General features: G+C 39.0%; 1 protein-coding gene across 3 annotated transcripts in view; it reads right to left on the bottom strand.

Moving 5' to 3' along the window:
- Positions 1-8,505: 8,505 nt before the first annotated feature.
- PPP2R2A (protein phosphatase 2 regulatory subunit Balpha) overlaps positions 8,506-23,666 on the bottom strand; it is a 76,255-nt gene continuing 61,094 nt past the window's right edge. For all 3 annotated transcript variants that reach the window (XM_090290283.1, XM_090290282.1, XM_090290284.1), the window contains exons 5-10: positions 22,799-22,911; positions 21,999-22,176; positions 17,254-17,418; positions 15,741-15,910; positions 12,790-12,881; positions 8,506-9,500 (exon numbers count right to left, since the gene is read on the bottom strand). In XM_090290283.1, coding sequence (XP_090146409.1) covers positions 9,221-9,500; positions 12,790-12,881; positions 15,741-15,910; positions 17,254-17,418; positions 21,999-22,176; positions 22,799-22,911 — 998 coding nt within the window. In that variant the 3' untranslated portion in view covers positions 8,506-9,220. The remainder of the gene's footprint in view (positions 9,501-12,789; positions 12,882-15,740; positions 15,911-17,253; positions 17,419-21,998; positions 22,177-22,798; positions 22,912-23,666) is intronic.

Below are 23,666 nucleotides of genomic sequence, written 5' to 3'. Positions count from 1 at the left end.
GAGTTGCTATTAGCCATGTCTAGCTGTTAAGTACTTGATATGTGTCTAGTGTGGCTGAGGAACTGGATGGGTATAGCAGCCAATTGTATATTGCAGAAAAAAAGATGTGTGAACTTGAAGACAAAGCAACAGAATACATTTAAAAGGAAGCACACAGAAAAATGGTGAAAAAACAAACAGCCCTCAGTGACCGATTGGGATGCTATCAAAAAGTCAAACATACATATAATTGGAGTCCTAGAAAGAAAGCAGAGGGAAGGACAGAGAAAACCATTAAAGAAATAATTCCTTTGAATTGATGGAAACTATGATCCCATGCTTACAAAATGCTCAAAAAACCCCAAGCAGGAAAACCACCAAGAAAATCATACTGAGGCACATTGTACTCAAATGGCAAAAAACAAACAAAACAGTGATCAAGTAAACATTTCCTTTAAAGAATACATTACAAAATATCACATCACCATTAAAAACGCCAACATCATAACAAGTACTGTTTAGTGCTAGAGACTATGCTAGCAACTTTACATATATTACCTCAATTGCGCCTCATTACCACCTTATGAGTTAAGTATCACTATTAGTGCCATTTTACCAATGAGGAATCTAAAGCTTAAATACACTGAGTAGCTTGGACAAGGTTACAGAGGACTGATTTTTTTAAAATCCAGGATGTACGTATTCAGTCATTCAATAAAATATTCTTTGAGCATCGATTAAGTGCCAGGCATGTTTTGGGGTCCAGACCACTGCAGTTAAGAAGTCAGACAAGGCCTCTTTTTTGTAGCTTCCTGTCTCATTGGTGACATAGATAATTTTGAAGTGAATGATTGATAAAACTTCAGCCAGGAACAAGTACCATGAAGAAAATAGAAGGCCTGGGGGTCGGTGATCCAGAGTCACTCAGGGGGAGTGGACTAAAGTCTGAGGAAAGCTCTCTGAGGCACAGGTATTTTAACTAAGACTTAAAGGAGACAGCCTCGTTACACCAGAAACTTGTCATGCTCAGAAATCCAAGTGCACCCACACAAAGCTATGTGATCCAGTCCACTACACACCTAGGCTATGCTAACCTCTTGCTCCTGGGCTTCATGCCTGTATAGCGTGTCACTGTTGTCATGGATACTCTAGGCAACTGCAAGACAATAAGAAGTATTCGTGAATCTAAACATAGAAAAGATAGAATACGATTATGGTATAAAAGATAAAAAATGAAAAAAAGAAGAAGAATATATGAAAGGGTGAGCCATGGGCATGGACTTGGGGAGGGGATTGTCAGGGAAGGGGGGTGCTGGGCGGAGGGGAGCAAAGGGGAAAAAATTGGAACTATTGTAACAATATAATCAATAAAATATACATAAAAAAAAAGATAAAAAATGACACACCTGTGTAGGGCACTTACCATGGATGGAGCTTGCAGGACTGGAAGTGGCTCTGGGTAAGTGGTGAGTGAATGTGAGGCCTGGGACTTGACTGTGGATTTTGTAAACTCTCCACACGCCCTTCCGCTGCTTCCTTTCCACACACTCATAAGTAGAACATCAAAGCTGTTGATGCTAAGATGGAGGCATAGACAGACACGCTGTGTCTTCCTCCACAACTAAGAAGGACTACAACTACCTCAAAACTAGAAACAACCAGGAGTTCCAGAAAATCAAACTGCATGGAAGTCCAAAAAACAGATATAAAGAAGAAATATCCAAACAGGTAGGAGGGGCAGAGCCGGGGCGGAGAGGACGCAGTGTGGTGGTGGCAGCAGCTGCAGGCCAGCAGAAAGCACAGTCACACGTTTTAAAAAGTCTGGAGGGACACCTGGGGAGCGTTCCCAGCTCCTCACCAGACCTAGCAGCTCACAGTCCCAGCACCAGGGAAAATCAAGCCTGATTGCTTCTGACTGTGCAGACCAGTGGGGTTTGGGGTGGAGGCAGAAACTGCCAGTCTCAGCAGAGTCCACTTGTTTAAAGGGCCCCCATGGTCCTAGAACATCGACAGACCCACCCACTCTGGGAACGACGACCAGGGCAGCAGCTAGAGGGGAGCCAGTCTAGTGTGTAAGTGGGAGAGGTGCTTGGAAAAGGGGCGAGTGCTGGACAGGCAGCATTGTTCCCTCTCAGACTCCTTCCCCACACACAGCGCCACAATGTGGTGAAATGGGTCACCCTATACTGATGAATACCTAAGGCTCCGCCCCTTACAACGTAACAGGAGTGAGAGCTCTACCTAAGACACAGAGGCAAACACACACAGGAGCCTGTCAAGATGAGGAAACAGAGAAGTATGGCCCAAAAGGGGGAATGAATCAAAATTCCCATGGGAGAACTAAGCCATGGGAGAAGATAGCCAACCTAACAGAGTTCAAAACTGTGGTGATAAAGATACTCACAGGCTTGACAGATATGCTTGAGTATGGCAAATGCATAAGAGAAGAAGTGAAGGCTATGCTGAGTGAAATGAAGGAAAATCCACACAAAACCAATGGTGAAGGGAAGGAAACGGGGGTTCAAATCAATGATTTGGAACATAAGGGAGAAAAAAACAGTCAACCAGTGCAGAATGAGGAAGCAAGCATTGAAAAAAATGAGGAAAACTTCCCAAATTTTGCGAAGGAGATGGACATACAGGCCCAGGAAGCATGGAAGGTCCCGGGTGAGCTGGACCCAGAGGGAACCACACCAGAACGCATCATGATTGAGATGCCAAAGGTGAAAGATAAAGACAGAGTCCTGAGGGAAGCAAGGGAGAGGCAGAGAGTTGCCTACAGGGGGGTGCCTATAGGACTATCAGCTGATTTCTCAGAGGACACTTTGCAGGCAGGAAGGGACTGGCAAGCAGTATTCAAAGTGATGAAAGGCAACCTGCAACCAGGATTACTCTATCCAGCAAGGCTATCATTTGGAATGGAAGGGCAGATGAAGCGCTTCCCAGACAAGGTGAAGCTAAAGGAGTTCATCATTACCAAGCCATTATTATATGAAATGTCAAAGGGACTTAAGAAAAAGATCAAAACTACGAACACTAAAATGACAACAAACTCACAACTATCAACAACTGAATCTAAAAAATAAAAACAAAATCCAACTAAGCTACCCAGAATAGGGACAGAATCATAGGTATGGGGATCATTTGGAGGGTTATCGGATAGGAGGGGGAAGTGGGAGAAATGGGGAAATGGTGCAGGGATTAAGAAGCATAATCAGTTGGTACAAAATAGACAGGGGATGTTAAAAATAATATAGGAAAGGGTGAAGCCAAAGAACTTACATGCACGACCCATGGACATGAACTAAGGGGGGTGGGATTTCTAAGGGAAATGGAGGTACTGGGCAGAGGGGAGCAAAGGGGTAAAAACTGAAACTACTGTAACAACATAATCAATAAAATATACTTAAAAAAAAAAAAGCTGTTGATGCTGCTCCATGAACAGGGATGTGGGATTAGAAATATCGAGAAACTAGGTGGGTCAGGCATAGGTCACCGTCACAGTGACTGTAGGGAGGGAGTGAAAGGTGGCCTGAGGATCAGCTGGAACAAGAAATCCAGATGGAGAGATGAAGGAACACGGGGCAGGCACGGCGATGAGTTCGGGCTACTGGATGTTGGAGCAGTGGTCAGGTTAATGAACTATGTGGTATTCATAAGAAAAGAGGGTGTTTAACATGTGCAGGGGGTAGAATGCAGGCCTCAAGAGTCTGACTAGGAAATTTGTTTTTGGTTCCATTGACACTATCTGACACAGAGGGCTCTGACATTGAAGTGACAGAAATAAAGCTCACCTATGTTTTACATCATTATAACCTGAAAATATTTCCGAAGTGCAGGGACAGGCCGGCCCCACACAATCATGAAAACTTCTTCTCAAGTGGCAGTGGCACTTAATACCCATTAGGTAGCTCCTGTGGACCTGTGTTCTTGCACAGGATCTTAGCTTGCAAAGAAAAAATCTACGGCCATGTGCTCTGAAGACCATGAAGCTAGATCTGGTTGTCGGTAGGGCTGTAGCAAGGACACAGGCTCATCTGTGCTGAACCAGGTCACTGGTGACTTGACTGGCACTCACAACTGAGGTGCTGTGAGGACTCCACTGCCAAGCCCCACAGATACTGCTTCCATCAAAGAAAACTATTTCTCCTGAACCACATCTTTCCACCTCTTCCAGGAAATTCAGCTCCATTATAATTTTATGGGACCGCTGTCATATAGTCTTCATGGACTGAACTGTAGTCCTGGGTTGCAGGACAAATATTAAGATGTCCCGTCTCCCTGAACTGGTTTATGGATTCAATGCAATAATGATCAAAATCAAAATGGTGCTTGTTTTCTTGTTAACAGGCTGGTTCTAAAACATCTATGGAAAGACAAAGGAACTGAAATAAGACAATTTTGAAAACAAACTTGGATTACTCAGTTACGTAATAGAAGCAATGCAGTATGGGTGAAAGCAGACATAAACTGATGAGAATTCAGAGACCAGCACTGTTAGTGTCAACTGATTTTTTGAAAGGTGCAAAGAGGAATGAGGTATATATTTTATGTGTACCATATGTAAAAACTTACTCAAATGGATCTGACCTAAATATAAAAACTGAGAACTATTAAACTTCTATTGTCACTTTAAGTTGGGCAGATTTCTTAGATATGACACCAGGAGCATACCGCATTAAAGACAAAGTTGGTAGAGTAGACTTTGTGAAAATTAAGAACTTCTACTCTTCAAAAAGCTGTGAAGAGAATGGACAAGCCTCAGACTAGGAGAAAACATGTTTAGTAAAGCTCTTGTATCCAGATTATACATATTAGTATCTGGTTAGAAATATGAAAAAAAATTGGCTTACCATTTTCAACTTTTTCAAATTGACAAGAATAAAGCATGGGATTTTATCCATTAGTGAGAATGAGCACATGGGGTAATACCATATACATTCAGTCCACATTTAATGTTGTCAATAGGTTCTTGGAACCACGGATAAGTGACGTATAACAAAACAAGTTTTACCGGAGGGTAATTGATAAAAACAGGGCAAAGTTCCTATGGCATCTCATCAATGTTATAATGAAATGACGTTATTCAAAGACCTGCTGCACTTGTGATGGAACTTCCATTTTTGGAAGGGAAATCTGACATTTTTATAGGAATGTATCCTAAGAATCTTACACATCACAGCCAGCATGTATGTCCACTGTTACAATACACCTACTTGCAAAAATGAAAACAAAAATCAGTCAACAACAGGGACTGCTTAAATAATGAATCATCAATAAGTGTGAGGCTATGAAGACAGGAAAATCTTGCTCAAAGAAAATTACTTGATATAGGAAACTGCTCAGTATACTGTTGTGGTGGAGAAACAGAACATTATAGTTCCATTTTCTGTAAAAAGAAATTGACTACCCACAAGAGAATAAATAATACATACAAATGTGAATGGGAGTTTTCTGAGATTACTGGTGGGGTATTCTTTCATTCTTTGAACATGTACCCAGACCACAGAACTTTGAAAAGCAATTGACATTAAATTAGCATAAATGTGCAACATGAAATTCCTGGTCTCCTCATAAGGAGCAAGCTAGCGTGGCCCACGAAGGTCCGATTTTGTAACGGGGCAGGTGAGACTGAGTAACTTGGCTGAAAGCAAGGGCAGCTCAGAACTCGCTTCCATTTTATTCAAGTTTAACAGATGTCAGAGTTGGCATTTGGGTTCTCCCTCCATTACTGGGTCCTGAGGTTATCACTCCAAGATCATGTAGAATAGTGGTTTTATTTGGGCATAAATGTGGACTTCCCCTTAGTTTCCAATTTAAAAAAAAAAAAAAATGCTCTTCCAGTTAATACTTGGTAAATGCTGTTGAAGACTTAACTGTTGCCCCCTGGTGGGAGGGTCCTCAAATAACTTGTTGCTGTTCACATGCTAATGAAAAGCCTAGAACATTCAAACACATACTAGCTTTTATCCTTATGCCAGTTTAGTTTTGTTCACCCAATTCCTTTCCGGAGAAACTAATCTTTGCAGTGCCTTCTGCGTGTTAGGGGGGACTTTTATATGTTATTACCATAAGCCTGTAAAGTGGATGTTTAATTCTTATGTAGATAGTAGGTTACAGTCTCTAATACTGCTATGCAATGAAATGTCAAGTAGAAAAATCTCAACTTTTCATTACACTTAATATCTTTGGCATTTGAGTAATGCTAAACTGAGTTATATATGTTTGGCCACATAAGCACAATTATAGAATGAAGCAGGTTGTTTCCTAAGCTTTGGGGTATGTATGTATGTGTGCGTGTAAAATTCCTTTTTAACCATGGTAAAATAACACAATTACATCATCAATGATGAGAACAGATACCTAAAATATTATGCTTTTAAATACTGAAGGAAAATGACTTGATTCTGGATTACCTAGCATAATTTTTCTTTTTTGGGGAGTGGCAGGGGAAGCTTGCTTTTGTTCTGAAGTGCACATTACTATCTCCAATTGGATTTCTATGTGTTAGAAAAAAAACTCACTGAAGCAGTGTTCCCTAAGAAGGTAATGGTTTATATTTCACTAAAAATACTTTTTATCAGTACTGTTTTAGCTTTCATATATAACTTTATTCCAGCAAACAATTACTTGAAAAAATACCGATACACGCTGGAAGAACCTGTTTTCATTTCCAGCTTTCTTTAGAAATAACTGTAACCAGAAAAATCCTTACTTAATTTGAAAGGAAAAAAAGTGTGTATTTCATTTATTACAAGACTAGCAGCTTCACAGAAGCTCAACATCCAGTAGTTGTTATATACATATAAAATAACTACTGCCCAGCCACTAAATAAAGATCAAAGGAGGTTAACAGAATTTTTTACATATTCTAATTTTTAAAAAAGGTTAAGAAGGGGTATAATATGTATGTTTGTAGGTGTCAAGAGAATAGGAGAATAGAAGCAACTTGACAAGATTAAGTTTATTCTAAGTATAATTTTTATTAATAAACATTAACCATGACCGTAAGTGGCTGGGCTTAAAGTTTGCTACACCAAAGAAACTAAAATTGATACTTGAGAATATTGTTACAATTTATAATAGCATTCCTTTAGAGGCATTTTAATTTTAGCAATGTTTCTCTTAAATATAGAAAACTAACCTTCAGTGTCATGAATGAGAATCATTATAGATACTGCTGAATTAAAAAAGAATTTCCAAGAGCTGTTTGGTGATGTTGCCTCAAGACCTATACCCAAACTTTAGGGAAACAATCTGAAAAGATCAGAAAAAGTGCCTGATCAGAGACAGTATCAGTGTTTGATTCATGTGGCAGGAGAATAGCCCACTTCTAATTGTGAGGAATAAATAAATTACAAATGCACCCAAGATCCCCAAATAAATTAGTAAAAGTGCTATTATTTTAAGAATTATCAGACATATAATCAATGTGTTTAAATACAAATTCCAATTTGTTAAGTCCAAAAGATACAGTAATTTTATTACATAAAATTTCTCCTGTGCTAAAAATGTTAACTTACAAGACATAATATTTGTATAAGTGTAGAGGGAGTTACGGTCGCATTGTTTCATTTCTCATTGATGAGAAGAGAACAGTAGGTAGTGGACATATATATAGAAGCACTCAAGAGTCCTCTAAAATTCAAGGCTGTTATATTACTGCTCAAGCAAAGCATTCTTTAATGTATAAATGCCTACTCAATTTATCTTTTAAAAATAAAGTCCATCTGTTCTCCATTAGAGCTTCTGCAAGACTGACAAAGGTACATTCTACCTATATAAAATAGGGGTCCTCTTTATCTTTGGATAAGGTATCACCACTTAGGGAAAGGTAGTCACATACAGATTACTGAATTTTTATTTGAGGCAGCTGTTGGAGTCCATTAAGCACTTTTCGAACACTGTATCTTTAAAGTTTGTCTTTAATATTAATAGCTTTGGAAAACCAAAAATAGAGAAAAGACATCTATGGCAAAGTACATTTCATTCAGATCTGATAGCAATAAAATACAAAAAAAAAAAAAAAAATTTAGTGCAGTGTCAATTTTATCTACGTAAATCACTTGAGGATAGTTTTGTGTTGTCTTATGATTAAATGACGAAAATATCTTAACTTGTTAAAAAAGTTTTAAAAGCCTGACTTAGTATTTAGTAATGCAAAAATGAAATTAATTACCGTAGTCTTTTAAAACGAAGCTCCATAAATCTCGTTCCCATTAACAATTTCATTAACAGATGAGTTAAATGTAGGTACAATGTATCTAATACCCTTGTAACTACAATTAAAAAATGCAACAAACCTCTAGTAGCATTTATAGGTTGTGAAACCTTAGTAATACCAATATGTAACCAAAACATGTTCATACAGAACCAATAGCTCTCCTTCTCCATGTAAAAGAACACTTGTTAAAAATAATTAACAAAAATACCAATAAAACAATGGAAACTCATTTCATTTGTCCCAAAGTTATGACACAAAATATTGGCTTAAAGAGGTAGATTAAAAAGAAAAAGAAAACCAGATTCTCCATTCTTTGTCACTTTTATTCAGTAGTTTTTTTGTCCCTTATTTTCAGTGCCAGACATGGCAAGGAGTGATTACAGCCAACTGTTATTAAAACATTTGTTCGCAACATATACCCCCCCCCCTTTTACCACTGACCCCAAGCTGACTCATTTTGTGTGCTTTCGTTCGTTCTTTAATATACCACCACCAAGACCGGGTGGAGGGGGCAAGGGTAAGGGACACGAAGGGAAGAGTCCAGGAGGCCAGAGAGGAGGAATGCTACAAGCCACAGTAAGAATGAGCTGTATTTAATTTAAAAAAGGGGGGAGGGGTGTACCCCACAAATGATACAGTAATGAGGATACACAATTAAATCCCATAAGCATGACTGAAGGCTTTCACTGTGTTTGACGTCATCACAATGGAAGGCGTAAAAAGTGGAGGAAATCAATGTTGTGACAGTCCAATCTAGTCCATTAGGCAAGATGGTGCAAGAAGTCATTTAAATTAAAAGTGCCCTATCCTTACCTAAATGGCTAGCAGACATGGAGAACACCCCAGTGATGAACCCAGAGCTTTCTCCATGTGGCTATAAAGACGTGTTGTCGAATGGCACATTGTCAAACACTGGCAAGGGGCACCACAATGGACCTCTCTCTGTTTTGGGTACGAATGCTAGATTCAACTATCTCAACTAAGCAGGAAGTGGGCTCTTCTGCAAGGAATGCCGACCTAATTGACTTTGTCTTGAAATATATACAGATTGTTTGTAGTAGCCACGGCAATGATGTTTTCCTTGGGGTGCCAGGCTGTATGAAGTATTTTCTTGTTGAAGTCTAGGCTGTCAACACTTATTTCATCCTTCTTTCTCTTGCCACTTGCACAGACTTTGCGTGGCTTCAGAACCGTGCGGGGTTTATTGTTTTCCCGTGATGCTTCTAGGGTTATGTCTCGCTTTGTGTTCCTGTCAAACATTCTGAAGAAATTATTGTAAGATCCAGTCATGACAACGCTGTAAAAGTAGACAGAACATTTAATCAAGTAAGTAAGAGTTTGTTTTCCATACAATGACTCACTGATGAAACCTAGCCTAGTGCTCTATTGGAAACGGCGTGAGGGCTGGTGACACCAACTTGGAAATATGGTACTAGTTAACTTCATTTCTTAAAAAATCCCCCCTTTTCATGACTGCCAAAGCTATCACTAAAGTTGAAAGCATCCTGAAATAAAGCTTCTTAGCAGTACTGAGTCATCTTTGTTGCGTATCTTACAACTATAGATTATGTGCTCAACCAGACCACCCAACTTCTAGAAATACCAAGAGTGGGAAAAACAGGCGCTAAAACAAACAAAACAGAACAAAAAGAAGGCATGGTATAAAACCGTTCACAAGAAACCAATGCCTTCTTTATGGTTTAAAATAGAAGCTACTTAATCTGTTCACAGGACACTGCCTGTTTTGGATAATCACACTTCATGATGCTTATAGGAGATCTGCTTCTGAGAATATCAAGTAGCATATACAATTTTTATTAACAGAAAGTCATTTTACCTGTAACACTAAAAACATTTCCAGCAAAATTTTTGGACAAATATATTTAATATCAGTTAAAGGAGTGCGAAATTCTTACCCCGCCCAAAACATGTTCTGTCAGTCCTTCCTGACACCCATCACTGCTAAACATTTACTAAGTATCCCAGTAAGCAAAACCTCATACATTTGAAATTGTTAATAATTTGCAAAGGGTGTGATAGTCCTATTACATCCTTCCCATATGATTTAAATTATTACTGTAAATAAGATTACAGGATACCAAGAAACAGTTTCAAGTAAAGTAATGCTTGAGGGCAATTCTTATTACAAATATTATACACCATACAGGCCATATTTAGTAATGTCAAGTCCTCCAAAGAACTTACATTTTAATTTAACACATGTTGGTGCATGTACTTGAAGGTAATAAAATTGTATTTCTTTTAAAACGATTAATGTAATTTAGACTGGCATCCCCATGTTATATGAATTTGTGAAGTTTTATTAGAGTATCTGATCTATGGCTATTTGTAACTTTTAGAAGTTGTTAGGCCAGCATTTCTGTAGTATTCCTGTTAAAAATGTATAACCTGAATTTAATCATAAGGAAACATAAGACAACACTCTGATTAAAAACATTCTGTAAAATAACTGGCCTGTGTTTTTTTAAAAAAACAATTTATTTGTTCGTTTATTTATTTTATTTTTAGAGAGAGGGGAAAGGAGAAAGAGAGGGAGAGAAACATCACTGTGTGGTTGCCTCTCACTCATGCCCCCAATTGGGGACCTGACATGCAACCTAGTCATGTGCCCTGACTGGGAATTGAACCAGCGACACTTGGCTCGCAGGCTGACGCTCAATCCACTGAGCCACAGCAGCCAGGGCTGGCCTGTGTTTTTAAAAAATGTAAAGATTACAAAAGACAAGGAAAGAATGAAGAACTACTCCAAATTAAAGGAGACTAACAAGATAGGACAGCTGTCACTTATGCTTTTTGACTGGATACTGAACCCAATTTTTTTTCTTTTTGCAAGAGAGGACATGATTGAGAACTGATGTGATTTTAATGGGATCTGTGGATGAGATGCAAGTAGTGCATCAATGGGAATTCTTCTGTTTTAGATGCTTGCACTGTTATTGTATAGGAGAGGGTCTCTCAGGAAATACTCATTCAAGAATTCAGGGTCAATGGGGCATTATGTTTGGAATTTACTCCCAAGTGGTTCACACACAAAAGTGTTTGTGTGTATGTGTGTGTGCGCAGTCTGTCCAGAAAAAGTCCAGCCACTGTTAATATTATGAAAATGGTAACCTGGAAGCCAAGGAGAGTGGGACTGGAATGCACATACATCAACAATGATGACTTCACTGTACTAGTCAGTGGGGACGGTATATGCCATGGAGTGAACATGTGCACTGTGTGACCATCACATTCAAAATGACTGAGCCAGCAGAGCAACGAATCTGCATCAACTTTTGTGTGAATCTTGAACATTCAGATGATTCAGAAGGCTGAAGGTATGGGCAACTGGTGATTGGCAGCTTCATCACCACAACACGCCTGCTCAAGCATCATGTCTGGTGCAGAGTTCTTTGGTGAAACAAAATCACCCAGGAGACTCAGCCCTGTGACAGCCCAGATTTGGTGCCCTGTGACTTCTGGTTTTTCCCCAATCTACAATCACCTTTGAAAGGGAAGGGATTTCAGATCGTTGATAAGATTCAGGAAAATAAGCCCTGGCTGCTGTGGCTCAGTGGATTGAGCATCGGCCTGCGAGCCAAGTGTCGCTGGTTCGATTCCCAGTCAGGGCACATTACTAGGTTGCACGTCAGGTCCCCAGTTGGGGGCGTGAGTGAGAGGCAACCATACAGTGGGGGAAAAAAAAAAAAAAAGATTCAGGAAAATACAATGGGGCAGCTGATGACAATTGGGAAAACTGTGTGAGGTCCCAAAGTGTCATTGTCCTATGTGTAAAATGTCTCTACTTTTCATATTTCATAAACTTCTTCCGGACAGAAAATTACCACTTCTATGAGGTACTCATGTATTATCTGGGGAAACCGGTGTGTAACAGTCCAAATGAAATATCTGTCTAAATATTTCTAAAGAGTTTAATAGTAGATAACAACCAAACTGACATTTTAACTGCTGCATTTCAAACTTATGATTGATCTGGTTTTTATAAAAGGGGAAAATTTTTAAATATTTAAACCATAATTTATAATCTAAAATTTTTGCATATTTTCACATTTACTCAGTGACATACAATGTTTAATTTTTATCTGCCAATATTGCTATAAGGTTACTAAATTTATTTCAAGGAAACCCAGGGGGCTGGGGGAGGGATTGTAGTTAGGATTTGTAATTTACATCAATCTAGAAAAAGGTTGCCATATTTTTAGTAAACATGGCAACCTATTCCAGGAGGAGTGATGAAACAGCACATTTCTTTTCTCTAATACAGCGATTTTCACCCAGCACGCTTCAAGAATTTTTAACACATGTAATCCCTGACTATATAGTTAGGTTCTGACCTCTTTTCCCTTAGATCGTCACATAAGAAAATAACAACAGCCAGCCAACAACAGCCATCCAGTGTGAATAAATCAAAATTATACTGATTTGTCAGAGTGCCAAAAAATACGTTTTTTGGTGTCCTGTAGAATTTTAGTAACTAGTTTATGTGTGCCATAAGATGAAAAAGGTTGACAGTTGCTGCTCTAAATAAAATCACATTTGAATGAGTTCAAATTAAAGTTAATTACCTATCAGAGCCATTCCAACAACATTCAAATTTGTCAAATATGCAGTCATTTTCATACAGTGAACATAGTTTACTTCTGAGGTATTCATGCACCTGAGGAAAACAAATATATACATATTCTTAGTTTATACCTCAAGATTTACTGATTAAAATTAGGGAATTGATTTAATAGGTCTGTATATATATATTTAAAAGCATATATAGACACATACACATACCTTTCAATCTTATTAAAACTTGATTCCCTTAGTAATAATAAAGGTCTTTATTCTGTTACAAACATATGAGCCCCCTTCAAGAAACACACATTTTACTCTTGAACAATGGAGAAATTACCCTCTTGGGGATGGAACATGCACTCTTTATAAGTTTGACTAAAGTATTTAGGCCATAGAACATTTGAAAATGGCTCAGATAAGAGACTTAAAGAATATTACAGCAATATTTGAATATGCTAACACTTGGTGTTCAGTCTATAAGTTGCTGATAAAAAAAAAAAAAAACGCAATACTGTGTTTTACTTCCTTTTAAAACACCATTTTCTGGGCATAAATAACAGAAGCCTACATTATCTTTAGGTGTATATGTTATGCACAGCATGACCGTGCCCTGGTTTGGTGATAAATGATACGGTTACTCTATATATGCATCAATGAAAACTTTCGTATCACTTGATATTACTTATACAATATCAAAAGCTAATGAAAATTACCTATTTTATTTTTTTGAAATATAATTCTAAATACATAAATCTGGTATATAAAATGTATCCCAAGAAATGATGCATTTCAATAATATGGTTAAATTATAAAGCTAAGTTTTAAAATACTTCTTGCTTTCAGAAGAAGAAAAGGGAGTCTCTATCTGACTATCCTTTTTTACTTAAAGAGCTTAAAAAGAAATGATGATAGACAAGAGTAGGTACTTTCTAAATGTTAGAATTCCCTTATTCTTTATGAAACAACCTAAAGTCACCTTATTTTAACTCTAGGTATAGAGGCATGATTTGTGCCATGTTACGTGACATTAAGTAAAAATTTGTTCCATGGAGTAATTGCAATTTGTGTAGAGTCAGGATTGAAAGTGAACATGTTAAGACGAAAACTAATAAACTCATAATTACCTTTCAATCACACACAGCTCAGCAAGATGCTTATACAAAATTCACCACGAACAACTCAATCTGCATGTATTACATTTGAGTATAATGTGAAACGATTTTCAATCACTAATCTAACTTGGCATAGGCAGAAAAACTGCCAGTAAGGTACAGTTAAGTAAACCGTAACAACTGGGCCAAGTTTTAGAATGCATGTAGAGGCTTTCTCAATAATCTGCGAGTGTGAAGCTAAGATTGAAGTCCGTCATTCTCAGCGAGCATGGAGTGGTGGCAGTGAGGACCGTGAGGAGACAAACCAGAATCTGGCAGTTACACAAGATAAATGTCTTGGGTTGACCAAAAAGTCTATTTTGTTTTTTCCATAAGATGGCTCTAGCTGCATTTAGTTTTCTCTAGCTTAATGGAAACAAATTTGTTAGATTGCATTGTAACAGCTGTCATGTCAGCATGCATTAAAAAAGAAACTTATCAAAACTGGTGACTCACTGTGCAGCCATTTTAATACTGAAGATGGAAGAAAATTAGCAACATTTCTGGCATATTATGCTTTATTATTTCAAGAAAGGGGTAAAAATGCAACTGAAACCCCCAAAAAGATCTGTGCAGTGTATGAAGGTGCTGTGACTGATCAAATGTGTCAAAAGTGGTTTGCAAAATTTCTTGCTACTGTTAACATTTTGGCCTAATGAATCTTTGCTGTGGGGCTGTCTTACGCACTGGAAGATGTTTAGCAGCATCCTGGCCTCTACCCATTAGAAGCCAACAGTGGAAGATAGCTGACATACTCAAAATACCCACAAAAATGAAGTTATTTATGAAAATGAAAAAATGTACCTTTCAGTTTATGGAAAAAATATAACGGACACTTTGGCCAACCCAATGGTTTGAAAACAGAGCAGTACCACATCCCTTTGCTTCTGCCTCAATGAACATGTACTTGGAAATTTCCCCAGAAAAGAGAATATTAAGTGGTTTATGTATGTCAAAAAGGATCGAAACATTTGAGAAATACCATTCTAATTTTACTGAGGACATATAACATGAAGGTAAAATATATCAATTCTTATCCCAAAGCAGGGTTAAGTGTTTTCTACACTGCAACGACTCAGGGCCTCACACAAGGTCCGGCTGTCCCCACCTGTCCATGGCCTCACTCTCCTCTCTTAGAAGAGAAGGCAGGGTCAGTGGCAGTGGCTGCTGACAAGAATCCAGAACCGACACCCCACAACAGACAGGCAACTCCTAAAGCTACGCGCTGGGTTTTCAGGCCTTCTTTAGTTTAAGACATGATGTACTACACAGATCATGTATCACAGAAACGTACACTTGAAACTGATATGATCCTACTAACCAATGTCACCCAATACATTTACTTAAAAAACAAAAAACAAAAAAACGGTTTTCAGCGAAAAGGCAGAATACCAACCAGTCCCTTTGCCCAGCACCCCAAATTTAAGCTCTAGTCCGACTGCTATCTCACATACTCCAACCGCGACACCTCTCCTGGGACTAGTCCTCTCCTCAACCCATAGCCCACCTAAAGGAGCGATCATCTTTCCTCACTTTAAATGGAGACAGAGCAGGGGAAAACAAGTTGTCAATATCGAACCAAATCAGTAGCAAAATTACACTTTAACTGCAAAATTACAATACAGCCTATAAAATTATATATAAGTTTACCATAAGGAAAAGCCAAATACTCATGGCCCTCTGAAGAAAAAAGTCTAATGGTGAACACTGTATTAGGACGAACACATAATACAAAATCCTTCTCTATAAACACTTAAAAGTAAACAGGGCACGTGATCATTGAAAGAAAAAAGTGCAAATACCTGGTATGTTTCCACAGGCCTGTTTTCCATATTTAAGTCCCAAATTTTGACTGACAAGTAGTCTCTAGTCATCATATATCGGCCACTATGGCTGAATTTTACATCAGAAATAGAGGAGATGATTTCAGAAAAAAAAGACCTGTTACTGGGATCTTCAGGTTCTTCAAACACTAAAAGCAAATAAAAAAAGGGGAGCAATTTGTATAATATTCTGGCTTGCACAAAGCATTTACTGAAACAATTCACAAATTTCCTAAGAGGCAGCTAAAAATGACAGCCTAATAAAAAACTGAAAAACGTCTCTCTGGCTTTAAGATATCGCCCTGAAAGTTTCTTTAGAAAAAAAAATCCTCACCTGAAGAAATGTTTGAGGGGGCGGGGAGACAGACAGACAGACAGACAGACAGACAGACAGGAGGAGAAAGAGAGAAACAGAGACATCGATGTGAAAGAAACGTCCACCAGCTGCTTCCCTTATGTGCCCTGATGGGATTGAACCCAGAACATTTGGTGTATGGGATGATACTCCATCAACTGCATCACCTGGCCAAGGCTCCCTGAAAGTTTCTTAAAGAGAATGACATAAATACAGACAGAAGATGCAAATGTACTTTCAGAGCCCCAAGCTCATTTAGCAGAGGGGACTCACCCTGGACCCTGCCTCTAGTGTACCAGGTTTGAGGTCCTGCACGTGCCACAGAACTTTGCCTGCGCTATAACCACAAGAAACACACCATCCTCACCATTCAGGTTCACACCAGCATTTTATTTAGTGGCCAGGTAAAATTATTTTGGTAACAGGCATGTACCAATTCTCATGAGTTTTAAAAATATTCAAAAACATGAAGACAAGAATAATGCAACCCCTTAATTTAATATAGTGCTTTGCTAAGTTTTTTTTTTAAAGCCAATGAAAACTCTTCTGAACGGAAATATTCCTAGGCAGTTCAAAATAGGAAGAAAGGAGGGGAAGGAGAAAAGAAAAGAAACTGTTCCACTTGAATACAGGGTTGGGGAGCCTCAACCCAAGTTCCCAAAGAGTAATATTCCATTAAACATATATTCACTGGGTCTGGGCCAAGTGGCTCAGTTGGTTGAAGTGTCATCCTGCACACCTAAAAAATGTGGGTTTGATCCCTGGTCGGGGCACATACAGGAGGCAACTGACTGATTTTCTCTCTCTCTCTCTCCCCCCAAATCAGTAAGCATGTCCTTGGGTAAAAATAAAAAAAATAAATAAAAATTAAAAATCTATAGCGATAGAAATATATACATATATTTCCATCCACCCACTGGGACATCCACAGACATGCCCCTGCAAAAGCCTCCTATGTTCTTCCAGTAGGGTCACCCATGCTGCCTCATGGAGCGTTAGCAGCTACCAAAGAGGAAAGGAAGCCCTGGGCACACAGGTTGAATTAAGACTTGTAAACCTGTGTACATGTGGTTACCATGTCTGAGGTGGACTTCAAAGAGAAAAGTCATCGTTTGTACAAAGACGCAATTCACTCACATTTAGAGTGCCTATCACAGAGGGCAGACGCCCTCATGTCACACAGCCGGATTGTTCCTTTACTGCTGCTGTATACAAATGTGTTACAGCTGTTGGGGTGGAACTCGGCTGCTGTAATGACCTCTGTCAGCTCCTCCATGTTGGCAGGCTTGATATCCACAATATCTGGATAGCATTCTATTAAGGAATTTCCACTTAGAAAAAAGGGCAAATACAATTTTACATTTCTCAAATCTGAAATTCATTCATAGGATGAAGTACAAGTATTCTGGAATTGCATCCTAGTCCTTATACGAGTATAATCCCAGAGGGATCAAAACCTTTAATGCTTAAAAAAAATCTTAGAACAAAACATGGGCAAAGTTTAAATCATTTTAGAATGAAGGTCTGTTTTTCTGAGCGTGATACAAATCCTAGGAGCCATGAAGAATAGATTGGTAAGTTTGCCTTCCTAAATATTAAGAAAGCTTAGTGTACATTCCAGACAGAGCAAAACAAAAATCTTCAAGGGGAGAAAAAAAGGGAAAACTATTTGTACCACAAAGGATAGAACTAATTTGTGTTAAGAACAAAAACATGCAAACCTAATGAATAAATTAGAAAAAACTATAAACAAGAAAAAAATGCTCATGTTGACTCATGATAAAAGATGATAATCAAGACTTCCGGCCAAGATTGGAGGCCTAGACAGACACGCTGCATCTCCCTCCACAACTAAGAAGGAGTACAACTACCGCAAAACTAGAGACAATCAGAAGTTTCAGAAAACAGAGCTGCATGGAAGTCTAACACACAAAGAAATAAGGAAGAAATAATCAGACAGGAAGGAGGGGCGGAACCAGGGTGAAGAGGATGTGGTGTGGTAGCTGCAGCAGCAGGCTGGCAGAAAGCGCTGTCATACGTTTTAAAAACTTGGAAGGGACACCTGGGGAGCACTCCCATCACCAGACCAGACCACACAGCTCACAGTTCCAGCGCTGAGGAAAATAAAACCTCATTGCTTTTGACTGTGCAAACCAGTGGGGGTTGGGTCGGAGGAAGAAACTGCCAGTCTCTCAGTAGAGTCCACTTGTTTAAACAGCCCCCACGGTCCTAGAACGTCTGCAGACCCACCCACTATGGGAATGACGGCCAGGGCAGCAGCTAGACGGGCGCCAGTCCCATACAGAAGTGGAAGAAGTGCCTGGAAAAGGGGCAAGTGCTGAGAAGGTGGCATTGTTCCCTCTCAGATCCCTCCCACACACATAGCACCACAACATGGTGAAACAGGTCGCCCAGTACTGATGAATCCCTAAGGCTCCGCCCCTTACAACGTAACAGGATCGACAGCTCTACCTGGGACACGGAGGCAAACTAACACAGGAGCCTGTCAGAATGAGGATACAGAGAAGTATGGCCCAAAAGAGAGAACGGATCAAGATTCCAATGGAAGAACTAAGTGACAAGGAGACAGCCAACCTCACAGACAGACAACCAAACAGACACAGAGTTCAAAACACTGGTGATAAAGATGCTCACGGGCTTGACAGATATCCTTAAGTACAGCAAATGCATAAAGGAAGACCTGAAGGCTATGCTAAACGAAATGAAAAAAAAAAAAAAAAAAATCCACACAAAACCAATGGTGAAGGAAGGAAACTGGGGTTCAAATCAGTGATTTGGAACCTAAGGAAGAAAAAAAGAGTCAACCAGTATAGAATGAGGAAACAAGAATTGAAAAAAATGAGGAAAGGTTTAGGAACCTCTGGGGCAACTTTAAAGATGCCAACATCAGAATCATAGGAGTGCCAGAAGGAAAAGAGGAAGAGCAAGAAATTGAAAGCTTATGTAAAAAAATAATGAAGGAAAACTCCCCTCATTTGGCAAAGGAAATAGACATACAAGTCTAGGAAGCACAGAGTCCCAAACAAGCTAGACCCAAAGAGGACCACACCAAGACACATCATAATTAAAATGCCAAAGGTTCAAGATAAAGAGAGAATCTTAAAAGCAACAAGAGAAAAGCAGAGTTACCTACAAAGGAATGCCTAAAAGACTATCACCTGATTTCTCAAAAAAAAAACAAAAAACCAAAAAACGTTGCAGGCAAGAAGGGACTGGCAAGAAGTATTAAATGTGATGAAAAGCAAGGACCCACAACCAAGATTACTCTATCTAGCAAAGCTATCATTTAGAATGGAAGGGCAGATAAAGTGCTTTCCAGACAAGGCAAAGCTAAAGGAGTTTATCATCACCAAACCATTATTATATGAAATGTCAAAGGTACTTAAGAAAAAGAAGATCAAAATTATGAACATTAAAATGACAACAAACTCACAACTATCATCAACTGAATCTAAAAAATAAAAACAAAATCCAACTAAGCAAACCAGAATAGGAACAGAATCATAGGTATGGGGGTCATTTGGAGGGTTATCAGCTGGGAGGGGGAAGGGGGAGAAATGGGGAAATGGTGCAGGGATTTAGAAGCATAATTGGATGGTACAAAATAGACAGGGGGAAGTTAAGAATAATATAGGGTAGTCTTCCTGCCAAGATGAAGGCCTAGACTGACACGCTCTGTCTCCCTCCACAACTAAGAAGGACTACAACTACCGCAAAACCAGAAATAACCAGAAGTTCCAGAAAATAAAGCCACACGAAGTCCAACATATGAAGTTATAAACAAGTGGTGCTCGTCCGGACGGGTAGGAGTGAAGCCAGGGTGGAGAGGTGAAACTGCTGGCGGTGGCAGCTGCAGTGACGAGCAGCGGGACTGCGGTAAGCGCAGACACCCGTATTTAAGAGGAGGTGAAAAGCACCGGGGGAGCACCCTTAGCTGCAAACCAAACCCGTCAGCTCGCGATTCCAACACTGGGGAAGGCAGACCCCCATTGCCTCAGACTGTGGGGCCCAGAGGGCGTGGGTACAGAGGAGGAGGTTCCTGGTCTCTCAGTGGAAAGTGAACAGCAGGAATCCATCTTGGACCCCCACCCCCACACAAAGCGCCACAGTGTGGTGAGAAAGGTTGCCAGGTTGTGACGAGCACATGGGGCTCTGCCCAATATAGCGTAGGAGGTGTGACAACCCTGCCCAGGAAGCAAAGGTAAAACAAAAACTGGCAGGATGGCACAGATCATGATAGAGATCCCAATCACGCAGCTGACCAGAAAGCAAATACATGAATTAATGGATGAAGAGACAGATAATCTTTCTGAGGCTCAGTTCAGAACTATAGTTGTAAGACAGCTTATAGAAATAACAGCAGGACTTAATCAAGATGGGGAGGGAATGAGGGCTAGTTCTGCTGAAATGAACAAAAACATATACGAAACAAGTGGTGAGGGAAGAAAAACCAGGGATCGAATCAACAACGGAACATGGGGAAGGAACAGTCAACCAGTGCAGAAAGAGGAAACAAAAAGTGAGGAAAATGAGAAGCTCAGAAACCTCTGGGACAGCTATAAGAGAGCGAACATCTGAATTATAGGGTTTACAGAAGGTGAAGAAGAACTAGAAATTGAAAAGATATGTGAAAAAATAATGAAGCAGAACTTCCCTAACTTGGGGAAGGAAATAGACTTACAGGTCCAGGAAGCACAGAGGATTCCACATAAACTGGATCCAGGGAGACCCACACCAAGACACATTATAATCAAAATGTCAAAAATTAAAGATAAAGAGAGAATCTTAAAAGCAGCAAGAGAGAAGAGAATTATGTACAAAGGAGTCCCAATTAAACCGTCAGCTGATTTCTCAAAGGAGACTCTGCAGGCAAGAAGGGACTGGCAAGAAATATTCAAAGTAATGAAAATCAAAAACCTACAACCATGATACGATTACTCTTTCCAGCGAAGCTGTCATTCAGAATAGAAGGGCAGAGAAAGTGCTTCCAGGACAAAGTAAAACTGAAGGAGTTCATTAGATCCAAACCACTGTTATATGAGATGTTAAAGGGACTTGTTTAGAAGAAGGAGGATCAAAACTATGAACATTAAAATGAAAATTGTATCACAATAACCAACAACAGAAGCTAGGGAACTGAAACAAAGGTAAACTAACTAGGCTACGAGAGTGGAAAAAGAATTATAGATATGGGGAACATATGGGGGGAGGTCAGCAGGGAGGGGAAAGGGGCAGAGGGGAAAGGGAGGGAGATGATGCAGAAATTAAGAAGCATAGTAGGAGGGAATGGAGTAGACAGGAACATGTTGAAAAGAACTATATGCACAACCAATGGGCATGGACTAAGCGGGGGGGGGGCGTATGACAACTGGAAGGACGGGGGTCACTAGGTGGAGGGGAGCAGAGGGAAAAGAAATTGGAACAACTGTAACAGCATAATCAATAAAACATATTAAAAAAATAATAATAATACAGAAAATTGTGAAGCCAAATAACTTATATGCATGACCCATGAACATGAGTCATGCATATAAGAGGGGATGGGAGGGATTGCTGGAGGAAACAGGGGAAGTGGGTGGAGGGGAGCAAAGGGAAAAAACTGGGACTACTGTAACAACATAATGAATAAAATACACTTAAAAAAAATGATAATCAAAAGAACAAGAGAGGGCTTTTCACTATTTGTACATAGTATGCGTGTGCCAGGTATATAACTTTATATACAGTCACATACTTGTACATGCACAGAAAAATTTCAGGACAATATAAACAATGAAAATGGGGTTTGGATATATATTGAATTTATACCACACACACACACACACACACACACACACACACACACACAGCCAAATGGATACTAAAACTCCTGTCTGTAATTTCCAGATGCCAAAGATTAATCCGCAGATCATCTGCAGACAAATATGTTTCATAATCACTATTAATAGAAATTGAGTTGATGTGATATGTATGAGCATTGGCAAATATTCTTCGTGGACTGGCCTCAACCATTAGATCCATGGGCCTGAAGACTGGCACCTGTCAGTAAGACAGAGGAGAAAGAGTCACTACACACATTCATTGTTTACAATAGAACTTAAGGTTCAGAACAGTTCATTTCTACAGTTTTTGAGGGAATATAAAACAATATAGTATGATTCAGATTTAGGTTTAAAGAGTAACTCATGATGAACCTCTGAAGTGTTCAACTGAGAAGAAAAATGAACAATCTGAATAATTTATCTTTTTTTTACAGATAGCATTATTAGAATTTGCAGTTCTTCCTAGTTCCAATCTTTTGCTTGAAAGACTTGCAAAGATAACAAATGTGTATGGTTTAAATTAAAGTAGCTAAAAATGAAATTAGCCCAGAGTATCTAATTCTTGGGGTTTTTTTAGCTGCAATAAAATTCGGTCCATTTCTACTTTTTCAATCTCCAAAGAAAATTAATCTTGAAAATTAAGCTTATAATAGTTGATATTCAAACCACGGGAGCAAGAGAGCACATGGCACAGTGTGTCCTGCCCAACGCGGAGGGGTTTTACTCTCCTATCTACAGAACTGTTGAGATGGGGACAGACTGTAATTATTCAGGGTATAGAATATATAATATGAATACAGAACACTACTGATAGAATGCTTTTTTTCTTATGTACTTACTCGTAGCGTAGTGACTGTAGTAGGATCTCTATACCGTCCATCTTCCTCTTTCAAGTTATACCCTTCTGGTCTTTTGTCTCTTTCACTGATTTTCCATAATTTTATTGTTTTATCTGGGGAGACAATAAAAAAGGTCCTCAAAAACAAACAAACAAACAAAAACAACAACAACCAAAAAAGAAATCAGATCCCAAGAATAAAAATCCCTTATCTGACTCAAAAAATGTTTTCTTATTACCAGGTAAATAGCAAACACATGAACAGAAATACAGTGCAGAAATTACACTTCTGTGTTAATGGAACTCATAAAATTCAATTTGATATTAAAATAAAGTCATAGCCAGGTCCTTTTCCTTTAAAACTAAATAAAGCCAAAGGGGAAATATATGTGTGCATAAACACATATGCCCACATATACATACAAATACAGACATATGTATGCTTAATATTTAATTTTTAAAAGAGAACAAACAATAAAATTGGTTAAGACAGCCTAACTGCTATTTAGAATAAAAATGGTTAAGTAGTCTCTCTCGGGGTACCATACTTCCCAGCAGATCCTATCAGAGCCCACAGATTACTTCACAGGTCTAGATTCCTATTTAAATCTGTATTTCCCCAATGCATCAGGGATTCATAAGTAGGTAACAGGACCTGAAAAAAAATGACCAATTGAAAGCACATGTTCCTGCCCTGGCTGGGTGGCTCAGTTGGTTGAGAGGGTCATCCCATACACCAGAAGGCTGCAGGTTTGATCCTGGTCTGAGGACTTAAAAAAAAAAAAAAAAAAAAGGCATATGTCCCCAAGTTCTTCAAAACAAAATTCTTATGTATCAAGAATACGTAAAATGCTATTTAAAAAAATAAA

This window comes from Furipterus horrens, unplaced genomic scaffold (assembly GCF_987537825.1).
Source record: "Furipterus horrens unplaced genomic scaffold, mFurHor1.1.pri manual_scaffold_10, whole genome shotgun sequence".
NCBI lineage: Eukaryota > Metazoa > Chordata > Mammalia > Chiroptera > Furipteridae > Furipterus > Furipterus horrens.
This window is presented reverse-complemented; position numbering and strand designations above follow the sequence as displayed.